Raw genomic sequence first — 16,390 nt, 5'->3', positions numbered from 1 at the left:
TACTCTCTCTTACTTTATTCTCTCTACTTTATTCACTTTCTACATTATTCTCAATACTTTTTTCCATCTCTTAATAGTCATTATTTGGGGAAAAGTTGTACACACAATTAAACATGCAATTAATCTATGGCATCTATTTTATGACTATTATTAACATGAGAAATTTGGTACACCCTCCGTCTCTATAGTTGAGTCATTTTTTAACATCAGGATTATTTAAATCTCTTTATAATGCAAAAAAGATAAAAGTAGTCATCTCTTAATAATAGTCATTATTTGGCATTATTTGGCAGTTCTTCTAATATACACAAAAACTGTTTTAAATGTAATTGCACATATAAAATTTGTACAGTAGATTAGTTTAATTATAATGAATAGACAGTACAATAGGGGAAAAGTTGTACACACAATTAAACATGCAATTAATCTATGGCATCTATTTTATGACTATTATTAACATGAGAAATTTGGTACACCCTCCGTCTCTATAGTTGAGTCATTTTTTAACATCAGGATTATTTAAATCTCTTTATAATGCAAAAAAGATAAAAGTAGTGAGAACCAAATCGATACCTCATTTTTAACATGAGAAATTTGGTACACCCTCCGTCTCTATAGTTGAGTCATTTTTTCATTTTAGGAAGTTCTCTCGTAGTTGAGTCATTTCCCTATATAGTAACTTTTTTCTCTTTCTTACTTTACTCTCTCTTACTTTATTCTCTCTACTTTATTCACTTTCTACATTATTCTCAATACTTTTTTCCATCTCTTACTTTTTATCTATTTAGTTAACATATTCAACATCTCTCATTTATTCTCTAGTGAATTTTTTGGTGAAGTTTATGTTATATGAAAGCTTAGAACCATGTGTGAACGTCAACGTTGACGAGTTAAACAATGTCGTTATTCATAAATAAAATATCATTGTTTGATTGAAAAATATCAAGAATATATTATATGTAAACGACCTATTCTTTTCACCGTGAGAACTAAAATAAATCCAAACTTCGTAATTTTTTTGATTGATTTTTAAATATATAGGACGGACCATAATTTTGATCGAAATTCATATTTCACCCTCACAAAATTCGCCATGATCAAATTAAGTCGAGTCCATACTAGGCTTTAGGATCCAAAAATAAATGGACAAATGAAAAACAAGCAAGCTATCCATCAATTTTAACATGTTAAGCCCAAATTAAAGTGGGCCAATAAAAGTGTAGTCCATCAGATACTAACTGGGCTATTGTTATAATAAGACCTAAAAAAGAGAAGAAGATGAAGACACTAAAAATTTCCTAAGATTATTCTAAAAAATTTAATAACATTAATTTAAAATAATTGAGAATTAGACATTTGTCCAATATCAAAATCTAAAAATTGATTAATAGTTTCAAAAATTCATTGTCTTGGTTATCCTTACATTTTAGCATTTTTTGTTATTAGGCGTTCACAACTGCAACTCGATCTATAAGGAAGCTCTAATATGATTGCACCGAGTCCCGACTCAATTGCTCAATTGCGGGAGACTAAATATCCAAATTGACAACAAGAAGCACTCACACAATAGCTTTGGTGGTCTTGTAATGGATAAATGTCTAAATTTATGTTTAGAAGTTATAACTTAGTGCAAAAAAACCTAAGGAATGGAGTTACAACAAAACAAAATAATATACTTGGGTTTTTGTAATCTAGTATATTTTGCATAATTAGTAGAGTATTATGTTGCATATGAGACTATTTTATTTAATGTAGTATATAGTATATGTAATAAAATATAATTGATGGTCCTCCATATGCACATATGATTCTTGATCTTCCAATCCAATTATTTTTTTTGTTACCATGGCATCAATGTGGTCCAAATTCATTCATAAAAGAAGGGCAACATAATTCTTTAGTTGTCACATACATTGATGCCAATAATTTAAAATGTGGGGATGGAAATTGGAAAGCATCATTAATTTTGAATTCAAAAATCATAGTACAAATGTCCTTTATTTTGCCCATATTTTGAACTTTCATCATCAAAAACATTGTACAAGTACATAGATAATATACTTCATGTGTTTTTTTTAATTAATGTAATACACTTATACAAACAATAATTGTTTTTGTTTAATGAATAGTGATAGAAAATGTATAGTACTTTTGACTGAATTATTGTACTTGTAATGATGGAAGAGAAGAAGCAATCATTCCTCATCTCCTAAATTATGTTATTGGTCACGTAATTAACTTATCTTATATTCAATTATTGCTTTTGGTGTATTTATGTCTTATATAATCAAGCTTTACCTGAAAGATTATTACGTTAAATTATTAATTATACACTGTTGATAAATTAATTGGATCACAATTAGTAATCTCTTTTCATCTATTGTTCTTATACAGTTGTAGTCCACTAAAATTACAGTACAATGATTTCCATCAATTCAAACCTAACTACTTTTGTTTCACTATTTATAGCATCACATCTTAAGATGATGATCCTTAATTTATTTTGGCAAAAATTATTTTGGAGTTTTTTTTAAAAAATTTGAGTTTGAAAAAATCACTCAAAACGAGTTTCAATTTCGTATTTTATAACAATTGTTCATGTTTTGAATGATAATCTCAATTTCTTACCATAGTTGTTTATAAAATTTAATATCATAATTTTGGGGTGTTAATATTTTTTTTAAATAAATTTTTTAAATAATTTAGATTTTTTACTATAGCATGATAAATTTTGTTCTTATAAGTATTAAAATAATTAATATAGTAAAATTGAGAATTGAAATTCTATGGTGGGGTCAATAAATCTTACCCAAGACAAAGTGAATATTAGGTTGAGAAACAATTGTAATTTGTTATAGCCAATCTCACCAATAATTGCAAGGAACAAAGATTTTATTATAAACCTAATGAAATGAAAATATATTACAAAAAAAAGGAAGGCAATGTAGAACAAAAAACTAACATGGAGCCCATGTCAAATGACTAGAGAAACATTCCCAACCCTATTTCACACTTCCAAAATACACACACACTAGTGTCGGTGGTGCTCGCACTCGGCTGGTGTGGCGGGAAACCTCGCCGTGTCAGAGCAGTAATCATACACCATATGATTCGCCCTCACCCACACCAACTGGTGGCTCTGGTGTACGTTGAGCTCCGACACGGTGGGCTCATCCCACCAGTACCGCCTCTCGGCGCTGCTGCTGCACCTCTTCTGGATGTCGGCGGCCGCCACCTCGCCCGGGCACGCGCACGCGTTGATCTCGAAGCCCGTGTAGGACGCGACGAAGGGCGCGTGGGACCAGTCCGTCTTCACCAAACCGCCCTGTGTGGCCCAATCATCAGCATTCCAAATTGAGCTATAGACTCCCATTGCTTGATCCTTGGGAAATGGGATTCCTTTGTGCTCTAAATTTGAGTGCACACGCACTGGTGTCTCATCCACCAAGAATCTGCCATGACACAGAATATTCAATCAAACAACATTTCATCCCGAAATTAGGATTTGCCAAAGGAAATGAAACATTTCCACCATCAATATTCCAAAACGTCATAATAATTGACTATAAAATCACGAAATTCGGTTAAATTCTGATTTATTACGTATCTTAATTTACCTTTAAATGTGTGATTTCCAAAAACAATATTCCAAATATACCACCAAGATTCAAATACTAATGTGTGATTTCCCAAATTTATGCCTCCAAACTATGCAAATAATTCAAAAGATAGGAAATTGATGTAGTAGGGTATATGATTTTGAATAAAGATTCAATCTTTTTCCAACATGGTGTGTCAAAAGTTGCTTTCTTTCCACTTTTCAGAACATATTATCGATTATTCCATCTGCTGTAATGAGAGAGAGAGGGAGAGAGCTTACACAACTAGGCGCTGGTTCCAGAAAATGGAGTAAGAGTGGAAATCCTTGGTGGGGTCGAACCAAAGGTTCAACCTTTGCTCTCTGTTTCCAACCCCATTAACATACACATTTGTTTGGACAAGGTAAGGCTCCCCAGTTTTGTTCCCCAAGAACTCAAAATCAAACTCATTGTGGTAAGGCCCTTCAGATGACATCTGCACATTGCACAAAACCCCATCAAGAATCACATTTTAAGCTCAATCAAACAAAAAAACTTCAACCAAGATCACATTTTTAAGCTCAAGTAAACAAAAAAACTTTATCAAGATCGCATTTTTAAGCTCAAGCAAACACAAAAAAAAATATCAAGATCACATTTTTACTCAAGAGAGAGAGATTACATAGAAGGCAGTAACAGTTCCAGCGGAATCACCGGCAACAAGCTTGATCTGAACAGTGACTTTTCCAAACAAGTACTTGCTCTTTGAAGAGAATCCAGCTCCTGCATTTTTAAGAAATCAAACACATAAGAAAAGGCAAAAACAAGAGAAAACAGAGCAATGCTGTGAAGGGGAGTAAGTAATACCGGAGTGATTATCGAGCTTCATGTGAACAACTTCTCCTTCGCTGGTGAAATGATCGAACGCCCAGCTAGGCTGGAAGAGTGGGTCGAATTTCGACGAATTTACGAGGCCTGCCAACGCAAATGCGGCGAAAATAGCAAGAATTGCAGCGCGGTTTGCCATTGGAGCAATATATCGAACAGATAAACTGCGAGAGATTTTTAAGTGTGATTGCTGAGAGTGGGGTGAGTGTGGAGTGAGAGGGTATATATAGGAGTGCAGTGGAGACGTTGGTGTGGCCGTGTGGTGGTGTAGAAGCTTGGCTTCATTGGGAAGCCGCTCCGCCACGTAGGACTGTAATCGTACATTTTCTGAGTCCACGTTGGACACTGTTTCCAAGGAAGAAATAAAATGTCAACACAGTATCAACACAACATCAACTATTGACATTGTGTTGACATTTTTTGTTGCTGCCATTTTGTCATCTATTGACATTTTATAATGATCCAGATCATAATTTGGAATTTGTATAATATTTAGATTTTGCATTTTATCGCTACCCTATATGAGTATGTAATTAAATACTCATTCCGTTCCATAAAAGATATCTTACTTTTCTCTTTAGTTTGTCCCCCTAAAGATGTAATATTTCCATTTCTGAAAAAGTTATCTCTGAAATTAATATAAAAATTATATTTTTTCTCTCTACTCACACACTACTAAAATCTCGTTCCGTTCCGTAAGTGTGACATGTTTGTGGGACGAAGGGAGTACATATAATTAGTTAGAATTGGATCATATAGAAGGGGTAATAAAATAACATAGTGGTATTTTTCATTTCAGAAAATATGTCATTTTACTTAAGAACTGTTATTTATAATATTTCATCTGTATAATTTAAAATGACATCTTTTTCCATGTGACTTAATCCAAATGATATATTTCTAACACATAAATATCACAATTTCTTCTCTATCCTTTGGACTCAACAAGACATACTCCCTCCGTCAGCTATTAATAGTCTCATTTCTTGACAGCACGAGTTTTAAGAAATTTTAAGAAAAGTGGGTGGAAAGTTGTTAGTGGAATATGAGTCCTATTTGTATATATTGATTTAAATGAAACGTGAGCGGAGTGAGTTAGTGGAAGGTGATGTCATATTACCATTTATGGTAAAAGTGAATCGGGATTTCTATTCGCGGACGGACAAAAATGAAAAAACGGGACTCTTATTCGCGGACAGAGGGAGTAAATTACTACGTCGAAATATAAATATTTCGATTTGAATGAGATTAAAGCATGTTTTGGACACTTTTTTCACCAAAAATTAAAGAATTTTTAAAAAGAAAAAGAAATGAGTAAAAGTTTAAGTTTAAAATGCAGAGCCGTTAGCTCAGCTGCAGCTTAGCTGGCGCCTGGCTTGGCTTGATTGGACACAACGTAGGACCAGTCACTGTTAATTGGATAAGATAAGTGGGGATGAAGCCGAATTACATTCCGACACGTGGACTATCACCAGCTGGAAATGTACTGTACAGCTGTCCCTGTAATGAGTGTTGAGGAGGTGGGACCATCTAGCTAAGATTCGAACCAATGGCATTTTCCTAAATTACAATATTTTAAATTCAACTCTTTTAATTTTATTTTTTTGTTATGTTTTCAAAATTAAAATGTGTGGATTCAAAGTTATGTGTATCGTGGCCTTTTACTCTATGCTAGGAAAATTATTAGTTATTGCAAGGAAAATGAATAGTTTAGTAACTAATTTTATTTTTAGATAATGTATTTTTTTTAATTGGGAATGAGGAAATTTAAGTGTTTGAATCTTGAACCATAGACTAATAATAAGTGAGTATAATTTAATGAACTAATAAAATATGGAGTATTAAGAACATAAATTCTAATTCAATGCAATGGGGAACATGGAATCTCTAAGCTATTGTAATTTTTTTAATCAACGTATCATCAATCCTCTTAATTATATAATACATTATTTTGATATTATCAATGTAATTATATCAGTGATTAGTTCATTTGCTAATTTATAGGCTCAGGCACTCAATCAAAAGTTAAAATTTTCCTATCATTAACTATCAAATTAAGTTCATTTGCTAATTTAATGGGACGGAGGGACTATTAAATTTTGCAAATTAAGTTATGGATAACCTAGAAAAGTGTGTCATTTAATTTGATTCTAGCGTGTCATTTAATTTGAAAGCAAAGTAGATTTTTTTAATCATGCAAAAGGGATTGAGGGAGTAGGTGGACTTCGTCAATTTCAATTACCCAAAAATAATAGTCTCCACTTAAATCCAACTTGGAATAATTTTTATAATGCAAACTTATTAGGTACTTATGCATACATTGTATGAATTGCATGTGATTATTGGCTCTAAGAGCATCCCCAACCGTGCTCTTGCCAATGAGTACGGATGTGGGGCTCTTGCCAACGAGTACGGATGTGGGTCCGGACCCACTTTTACTCTCATTCCTTAGGCAAGAGCACAACATCCACATTCGTGCTCTTCCGCAAGGACAAGCTCAAGGCTTGAAGATGAACCTGTTTCAGGAGTTTGAGATGAAAGACTTGGGGGATCTCAAATATTTCCTTGGGATTGAAGTATTAAGATCACAGAGATGGATCTTTTTGAGACAGAGAAAGTACATTTTAGACATCCTAGCAGAGACGGGTCTCCTAGAGTGTAAGCCGACAGATACGCCTATAGTAGTTAATCATGGATTGCAGATTAATGATAAGTCCTTGACCGATCGAAGTCGATATCATCGACTGGTTGGAAAACTTATTTACCTATTGCACACTAGGCCAGACATTGCCTACGCAGTAGGGATTGTGAGTTAGTTCATGCATCGACCACAGACGGATCATATGGAAGCAGCGCTCAGGATTTGTCGATATCTGAAGGGGACAACGGGACATGGAGTGTTGTTCTCTAAAAGTGATCATCTTGACATTCATGGATACACGGATGCTGATTGGGCGGAGAATCCTAATGATACAAGGTCCACCGCTGGGTATTTTACCTTTGTTGGAGGTAACTTGGTAACTTGGAGAAGTAAGAAACAGAAAGTGGTCGCCCTCTCGAGTGTCGAGGCAGAGTTTCGTGGAATCAAAAGTGAATTGACTCAGATAATGTGGCTAAGAAGATTGATGAGGGAACTCAGGCTCGCTCCTAGCAAGAAGTGTAGACTATACTGTGACAACAAGGCCGCCATAAGCATCTCAGAAAATCCAGTTCAACATGATCGAACCAAACATGTTGAGGTGGATAGACACTTTATCAAGGAAAACATTGAAGGAGGCATTGTCGAGCTACCATTCGTTAGCTCAGAGGATCAGCTTGCCGACATTTTGACAAAGGCAGTTAACACGAGAGTTTTTGAAGATGTTCTTTGCAGATTGAGTATTGGAGACCCCACCACTCAATTTGAGAGGGAGTGTTAGAAAAGGAAAAATTGTGATTGGAATCAATTATTACAATTAGGTGATTGACGGAATATTTTGTAATTAAGATCTTACCATGTACATTGCTCCCTACCCCCTATTTAAAGGGTCCTTTATACAATGAAATCATCATCCTATTCAAAACAACCGCTCTCTACCTTTCTCTCCTCTCAACTATGTTTTCTGCACCATTTAGCACATTGTAATTGTAATGACTGAGGGATAAATTGGTGGCAAAAGTATAAATGTGATATAATCTCTACGCATGGGGATCTGCATTTTCTGACGGGAACTGTACTATTTTTTTTATTTAGATTGTATATAATTATATAAATATATATAATGTGCTACATCCTCCGTTCCACTCAAGATGGTCAAATTCTTGAGTAGTATGGAATTTTAGGTGGAATAATTTTTTGTAATAAAGTAGAGTGAAAAAAGTGATTGAATATTTTAATGAGAGAGAGATTTAATTTCAAATATAAAAAGTGGACATCTTGAATAAGAAGGATAAGAAGGAGATAGTATAAATTATTAATAAGGATCATTCCAAATTCTAACCAACTTAGTTTCAAAATATTTATATATTTTATCTAAATAAAAAATAGTGAATGTAGGGGTAAATAAATCCATTATTTTACGTAAATAACCTATCACAAAACTAATAGAAATAAGTAGGACCAGCCCATGTTTTATGTAGGGCCCAATATTCTTTTACATGGGTTTATTTAATACTTACTAAAAGCCCATTTATTAGGCCTAATAACTAACTAACTAAAAATGTGGCCCAATTTGCCACATCTCCGCATATTGCAGAGAATAAACAGAAATAGGTTGAAGTGGTGTGGCCCGCCGTGTCTTGGAGCAAGCTTTTTAGCTTGTGTTGCTGAGAGGTGAATTGGAGAGGAGGCATCACTTTTTTCACTCTTTTTATTTTAATTGAATACATATATGCTTTATGAACCATGCTATCAAACAATTGATATACTCACTCTGTCCCATTAAAAATGAAACGTTTTCCTTTTTAAACTGTACTATTAAAAATGAAACATTTCCTAAAATGGAAACAACTCTATCTCTACTTTTTCATTTCTCTTACTTCACTCTATCTTCATTAACTCACAAAACAACACTAAAAAAATCACATGCCAATTCCCAAATATTGCATATTTAATGGGACGACAGAGAATAGGGCGTCGGGACCTTACGATTAACCCGTGATTCCCTATCTCGCAACAAGTCAAATAAACCATACCCTTGAATCCCAAAACTGGGAGAAATTAAAGTTAAGAAAAAGGAGATAAAGAGGAAATGGCTGGGTTGAGCCAAGATTTAAGCGTTAGTTCTGTTTTGTTATAACTGAGTTGGACTGGAAATAAATGAATAATTGGGTAATATTTATTGAGTTGGTGGGCCTGATATTATTTAAGTTATGGGCTTGGGATTCAATTTATGTTTTTTTTTCTTTTATTAAATTTATTCCAAGTAATTTAATTGTTCTAAAGAAATTAATTTTTTTTAAACTGTTCACAAAGTAATTAAAGAATGACATTAAACTCTATAAGTGAGATATAAAATTAAGATAGGTGCATAATTCTTGGGAAAACATACAATATTTTTCGGAACTACTCAATTTAATTGAGTAGTAGTATTTCTTTTTTGACAAAAAATAAAATATTGAATTACTCTTACATTATTCTCTCTTCTACATTACTCTGTCTTATCTCTCATATTTTAGCTTAACTTCATTTAATACAGTATAACTTTTTAACCTCCGTGTACAAAAGAAATGTTTCGACTTAATTGGGATAGATGAAGTGCCAAATAGTAATACGATTGATAATTTCCAATATACATAATACACAACAATTTAGCAAATCTTAAATTTTAAGCGGAAAAGCTCTAAGTGGAGTTGGTTTGCACAAGGTTATCGAAAAGTTGTCTTGTTTATGGTCCGGATGATCCTTGTCCTTCTCAAGTAACCAGTCAAAATTATGAACCAAAACCGCGGTGGTCATCTGCAGAATCCGGGTTGCCAGGGGCATTCCGGGGCATATTCTCCGGCCCGCCCCGAAGGGTATGAGCTGGAAATGGTGGCCTTTGAAGTCCATTTTGTTGTCAAGGAATCGTCCTGGCTCAAAAGATTCCGGATCAGTCCAGATGCTCGGATCTTTTGCCATTGACCACGTATTGATGACTATCTGTGTCCCTTTTGGAATCGTATAACCATTCACCTCTTGATCGGCTTCTGACATCCGGGTAACCGCAAGAGGCCCGGGCGGATGATAACGAAAGGTTTCTTTGATCACTGCCTGCAGATACGGGAGGGACGCGATGTCCGCCTCCCGGATTTGCCCATTCTCTCCCACTACACTCTTTATCTCTTGTTTTAGCCTTTTTAGTTTGTCCGGGTTGAATAGTAGCTCCGTCATGATCCACTCCACCGTGTTCGAGTTCGTGTCTATTCCTCCCACGATTAATTCCTACAGTAGTATATTTATGAGTTAGATGTCAGTGTAGCACGCAATCCGTAGGCTAACCCGAATAGTCTGTCAAATTTATAGGGTTAAGGCTGGAAAATTCTAGCCCGATAAAATTAAAACCCGATTAGCCCGCACCGACCAGATCCGAAAACCCAATAAAATTTCTATTATTCTATTTTTTTACTCCTAATTCGACACTTCATTGATTAATTTTATAATATAGATAACTAAAAAAAACTTTCAATTTTATATTAAATACACAAATTATATATTGAATTTTACTAATATAATCATTGAAAAATAAATTAAAAACTTCAATTTCGTTTAAAAAATATTTAAATTTCTAAAACATGCATTAAAATTTCACGAAATATCCCAAATATTAGTATTCGATCATGTTTATAATTGAGTTTAAGCATATATCTAAAATTTATCATAACTAAATATTTTACATTTTATGAATATAGCTAATTTTTGCCATTATTTATTGGATTCATCGCATGTTAATCTTATCATGCAGTTAATCAACCCGATGGGCCAGCCCGAAACTCGAGCTTTTAGGGTTAGGGCTGAACTTTTATAACCCGAAATAAATCACAATCCGATTAGTCCGCACCCGATTGACCCGCAACCCGAGTAGGGCCGGCCCGATTGACATCCATATTTATGAGTAGATTTTTTTTTTGAAAAAAAAAGTAGACCAAATTAATGAAAATAGAACTTACGAAAAGTAAATAAGGGATATCTTGTGTGGTGAAGTTGTAGTGGTTTCCTTGGGCGATATCGATGATTGCCTCGAGCAGATCCTGCTTCTTGGGGTTGTCGTTGTTCCTTCTGTGGTCCAACCTGTGGTTAAGAAAATCACGGAATTTGGCCAACAGTTTACCCAAGCTCAACTCAGCCTTGCGCTTGACCCCCTGCGGATCCAAGGGTCTGAGAACGGGGAAGTAGTCGGCGAGATTGGGAGCGAAGAACAAGGAGAAAAAATCGTCCATGAGCTCCTTCAACTCCATCACCATGGCGGTGTCCGGGGAGGTGATGGAGAAGATGGTGGTGAGCAAGAGGTTAAGGTTGGCCATGAACACCACATCGTGGACGTTGACCACATCCCCGCGGTCGCTGTGGGCCCCGACGCGATCCACGAGCTGCTGCAGCATCTCCTGGCGGAGGGCCTCGCTCCCCTCGAGGCACCGCTCGGAGAACACGATCTCCTTGCACATCTTGCGCTTGTCGCGCCACTCCTTCCCGGCCTGGCCGAAGGTCATGGAGAGCTTGCTGAAGTCGCACGCGTCCATCGCGTGGGGGACGTACCGGCCGGAGAAGGCCTGGCCGTGGCGCTGGAGGAGCTCCATGGCCGTCTCCGGTGCGGACGCCACCACCGTGTGCACGCTGCCTATGCGGATCGACATCAGAGGGCCGTACGTTTTCGCCAGCTGTCTCAGGGTTTCGTACGGATTCTTTTTACCTAGTTGGTGAAGGTTTCCGATGATCGGGAGGGGTCTGGGACCCGGAGGGAGCCGTGCCGGTGTCCGCCGCGGGAATACAAACCGCCTTAAACCCAACAGCATTACTACACTCGTGACAATGGCAATCAAAACGCAATCCATTTTCTAATGCTTTTTCTTCTCCCTAGTGACCTTGTATGCTAATATGCCTCATTTTATAATCCCCAAACCAATTGTCTCACACCCGACGTGGGAATGGGATATTGAGAGTGTAACAAATCATATACAACTTGAACACGCTTCTTCTTTGAGGACCCATGGAAGCAGTGAAAGATGGATTTGCAAAAGCAACTCATTTTTTTCTGTATAAAACCATCCATTGCTGGCCCCTACACTGACCATGATCTCTTTACATATACATCTATTATATATACAGATGTGAATGTGTGGCTGTGTGTGTTTTGTCTTTTACTCTTCTTGTTTGCATGCACTTGTTCCAGCTCGTGCTTGATGTGTGATGGGGTGCGTACTAAACAAGCCCAACAGCAATGACGGCCCATCAGCCCAAAGCCCAAGGAAGAGTATGAGTTCGGCATTACCAAAGAGTTCGGCCTCAGCCTACAGCTCGGTAAAAGCCAACCAATCAAGCTCTGCTCTCAGGTCGGCATCAAGCTCTACTCTCAGATCGGCAACCAAAGCAGTTCGGTCTCAGTATTCGACCGAACAAGGAGTTAGTGGACCCATACAGGATGTCCAACACACCCACTACCACGTGGTGTCAACTCAGGCCACGATCGTAGGCCATGACCTACGCTACATCCACGATCTTAGGCCATGACCTACACGACATCCACGACTTAGGGTGGTGATGCAAGCCACGATCTTAGTCCAAGATATAAATGGAACTTAGATCTGATATGAGGAGGTTAAGCTCTCTAGAGATAAAACACCGTATAGCAAATAGCAAGTTTGTATTTGTAAGCTGTAGAAAACAGATCAAGCAATACAATCTTGCCCTCCCTTTTTCCCGTGGACGTAGATTTACTTCAGTAAATCGAACCACGTAAATTCTTTGTGTCTGTATTTTCATTCTCTACCAGCATTTGCTAACATCAAAAATTCGCGGAAACATCACTGGCGCCGTCTGTGGGAAACAGAGAACAAAATTTGTGATAAAGCGAATTTTTGATCCATTTTTTTCCACCCAAAAAATGCATACCAGATCGCAGAGTACCCGTATTCCTGCCCGTGAGAACCAGGAGGAAGCCAATCCATCCCATAGGTCTGGAAAACAGCCTAGGGATAAATCCACCACCAGTTCTCATGGCGAAGGAACAGGCCGCTCCAAAAATCGTCCCACTGAGTCTTCCCAGCAGCCTGATTTGAATGAGGCTGTCAAGCTGTTCTTGGCTGAGAAGCAGGATGAGTTCTTAGCCTTCCTGCAAAAGAGCCAAGAGCCGAAGACGAAAGCGGAGGATTCTCCTTCCTCATCCAGACATGAAAGTCACTACCGCAGTAGTGCCGTGTCTTCCAGGAAGAAGAATCCTCAACCCCGACATATTCCTGCTCTTCCTCGGTACCGGAATCACAGGAGAACTCAATCTCCTCCATACCGACGAGATATCGGATTCGCCGTGTACGGAGCACTGAAGACTCCGTTCTCGGACGACATCACCCGAACTCCCCTACCGCAGAACTACCGAACTCCGTCGATGACTTACGACGGGCTCGTGGACCCTCACGATTTCTTGGGGCGCTATCAGTATAACATGGCGAACCAGGGTCTCAACGAGGTCCACATGTGCAAGCTGTTTCCCGAGCTGCTCATCGGGAACGCGAGAAGGTGGTTCGATAGCCTCCCCCAGGGCAGCATCAGATCTTACCGAGATCTAATGGATGCCTTCCACAGGAGGTTCTTTCAGAAAGCGGAAGCCCGAATCACTTCGGCTCAGCTGCTTTCCATTCGTCAAGGTCGCGACGAAAAAATCAGCGACTTTATGACAAGATTCCACAAGGAATGCCTGCAAGTAGACGATCTCAACGATCTGCTTGTCATCTCGGCATTCCAAAATGGAATCCTGCCCGGAGCTCTCTACAGGAAGCTCGTTGAGTGCGGTCCGCAGACAGCTCAGGAAATGTGGGACATTGCGGACCAGTACTCCCGGGCCGATGAGGCAGACCGTCGCAAACGGTCGTTAGACAGCTCATCGTCCCGAGGAGACAGGAGGAAGCCCGATCATAGCGATCAGGGACATCCTCGCCGAACTCCTTTTGGCGATCAGGGACATCCTCGCCGAACTCCTTTTGAAAGGATTCAAAGGACTCCGGTGCAAGACAGATTGGGACCCCGTCTCAATCCCGAGAAGCCGCCCGCTCAGTTCGTACCGCTGAACAAGCCGAGAGCGGAAATTTTCGAACTACACTCCGACCTGTTCGAAAAGCCAAAGCGGATGACGAAATCTGCCGCGCGCCGACCCCAGGATAACTACTGCTCCTACCATCAAGACCACGGTCACGATACCGAGGAGTGCAGAAACTTGGCTGCAGGTATCGATGTTCTTGTGAGGGCAGGGACATTGAAAAAATACCAAAGCAAGCAGTCAAAGAAGAATAAGAAGCAGAGAGGTGCGAACTGCGCTCCTCAGGATCCGAAAAGGCAGCCGGATCCCGAAGACGATGACGAGCCGCAATATGATGGAGTAATCCTGACTATTGACGCTCTCCCTGCCGGGAAGACCAAGTCGTCCCTGAAGTCAGAGCGCAGGGGCTCCAATCGAGAGGAGCCAACGCATAAAAGGCTGAAGCAGGACGAAGTGATTACGTTCTCGGATGCTGATCCCGTCCCGGCCATCTCTCCTCACCAAGACGCCATTGTCATCCAAGCCGGAGTGGCAAACAAACTGATCCACAGGGTGTTTGTGGATACAGGAGCGTCAGTCAGCATTCTTTTTAAAGAGTGCTTCGACAAACTAGAAGTGGACCCAGCTCGGCTCAGCCCGGCTCCGCTTCCCCTGAAGAGCTTCGCCCAGGAGGACACCCGCCCTGAAGGTATTATCAGCCTTCCGATCACGGTGGGGAAAGCGCCTACTAGCTCCAGTACGATGATTGAGTTTTTCGTGGTAAAAGCTCGGTCCCCGTACAACGTCATCCTGGGAAGAGACTGGCTCAACACAGTTCGGGCCGTTTGCTCCACCTATCACCTCACCATCAAGATCCCTACTAAAGGAGGGATAGCGGTCATCCGAGGTGACCAAAAAAGAGCAAAGGAATGCCTGCAAATTGCGCTTAGAAGTGCCGAGCAGTCAGATCGGCACCACCAAGCATAGCAATCACAGCAGCCGGAGTCAGAGGCGATGACCGAAGTCATACCGGAGCCGAACTCGATGACAGTTCAGCTGTACGAAGACGATCCATCCAGAACGGTTAAGATCGGCTTCGCGGGAACGCCTCTACTTCGGGAAAAAACCATCCAGCTCCTCAAGGAGTACAAAGACGTCTTTGCATGGTCTCCGTTGGACATGACCGGAGTGCCCCCCGAGGTAATCACTCATCGTTTAAATATTGATCCTTCGGTCCGGCCGATAAAACAGAAGCAAAGACTCTTTGCGGCAGAACGAAGTCAAGTCATCCATGACGAAGTCCGTCAATTATTGAAGGCGGATGTGTTATTCGAAGTGAAGTATCCTTCGTGGGTGGCCAATCCTGTCATGATCAAGAAAAAGGAAGGAGGATGGCGGATGTGCATAGATTTCACCGATCTAAATAAGCACTGTCCCAAAGATTGCTATCCCCTTCCGAACATAGATAAAAAAGTAGAAGCTCTGATAGGCTTTGAAATTTTTTGTTTTCTTGATCTATACAAAGGATACCATCAGGTTTTAATGGATGAGATTGACGCTTCAAAAACGGCCTTCATTACTGATTTCGGCATTTTCGCTTATAAAAAGATGCCATTCGGTTTAAAGAATGCCGGAGCCACTTATCAAAGGATGGTAGACAAGCTTTTTCGGCACCTGATTGGAAAGGAAGTCGAAGTATATGTTGACGATATAGTCGTCAAGAGCAAAAGCACCTCGGAGTACGAGCACAACCTCAAGTCCACTCTCAACGTGCTCAAGAAAGCCAACCTCAAACTTAATCCCCAAAAGTGTACCTTTTTGGTAGATTCGGGAAAGTTTCTGGGTTGTTGGGTTTCAAAAGACGGACTCAAGGCAAACCCCTCAAAAGTTCAAGTCGTTCAGAACATGGCAATGCCGAAGTCCATACATGACGTGCAAAGGCTAACCGGATGTCTAGCCGCACTGAGTCGATTCCTTTCCCAAGCAGCCGAAAAGCAACTGCCGTTCTTCAAGGTGTTGAAAAAGGCACCAAAGTTCGAGTGGGGAGCCGAGCAGAAAAAGGCCTTTGACGAGCTCAAAAGTTATCTAGCCGAGCTTCCTATTCTCTCTGCTCCAGCCGAAGCCGAAGTACTATTCTTATACTTAGCGGCATCGGATCAAACCATCAGCGCGGTGCTTGTACGAGAAGAAGGCCTAAAGCAGTTTCCCATCTACTTTACAAGCCGAGCATTAAGAGGT

At 39.4% G+C, this 16,390-nt stretch overlaps 2 protein-coding genes across 2 annotated transcripts; both read right to left on the bottom strand.

The window, feature by feature from the left end:
- Nucleotides 1-2,874: 2,874 nt before the first annotated feature.
- On the bottom strand, nucleotides 2,875-4,673 carry LOC121756315 (xyloglucan endotransglucosylase/hydrolase protein 9-like). The gene is made up of 4 exons (XM_042151822.1): nucleotides 4,446-4,673; nucleotides 4,261-4,361; nucleotides 3,881-4,074; nucleotides 2,875-3,452 (listed from the first exon to the last, which is right to left on the bottom strand). Exons 1-4 carry the CDS (start codon nucleotides 4,603-4,605, stop codon nucleotides 3,032-3,034), a joined length of 876 nt encoding a protein of 291 aa, XP_042007756.1. The 5' UTR covers nucleotides 4,606-4,673; the 3' UTR covers nucleotides 2,875-3,031.
- Nucleotides 4,674-9,765: 5,092 nt separating this feature from the next.
- On the bottom strand, nucleotides 9,766-11,975 carry LOC121756002 (ferruginol synthase-like). The gene is made up of 2 exons (XM_042151455.1): nucleotides 11,094-11,975; nucleotides 9,766-10,368 (listed from the first exon to the last, which is right to left on the bottom strand). Exons 1-2 carry the CDS (start codon nucleotides 11,973-11,975, stop codon nucleotides 9,766-9,768), a joined length of 1,485 nt encoding a protein of 494 aa, XP_042007389.1.
- Between the last annotated feature and the right edge of the window lie 4,415 nt (nucleotides 11,976-16,390).

Source organism: Salvia splendens, chromosome 11 (genome assembly GCF_004379255.2).
Source record: "Salvia splendens isolate huo1 chromosome 11, SspV2, whole genome shotgun sequence".
In the NCBI taxonomy this organism is placed as follows: Eukaryota; Viridiplantae; Streptophyta; class Magnoliopsida; order Lamiales; family Lamiaceae; genus Salvia; species Salvia splendens.
Note: the sequence above shows the minus strand (reverse complement) of the source record. Positions and strands in the feature narration are given on the sequence as shown.

Coding starts and splice junctions, on each gene's coding strand:
- LOC121756315 (XM_042151822.1), bottom strand. CDS start 4,605: ATGGCAAACCGCGCTGCAATTCTTGCTATTTTCGCCGCATTTGCGTTG. Junction 4,362..4,445: donor GAAGCTCGATAATCACTCCG/GTATTACTTACT, acceptor TTAAAAATGCAG/GAGCTGGATTCTCTTCAAAG. Junction 4,075..4,260: donor GAACTGTTACTGCCTTCTAT/GTAATCTCTCTC, acceptor TGCAATGTGCAG/ATGTCATCTGAAGGGCCTTA.
- LOC121756002 (XM_042151455.1), bottom strand. CDS start 11,975: ATGGATTGCGTTTTGATTGCCATTGTCACGAGTGTAGTAATGCTGTTG. Junction 10,369..11,093: donor ATATCCCTTATTTACTTTTC/GTAAGTTCTATT, acceptor ATACTACTGTAG/GAATTAATCGTGGGAGGAAT.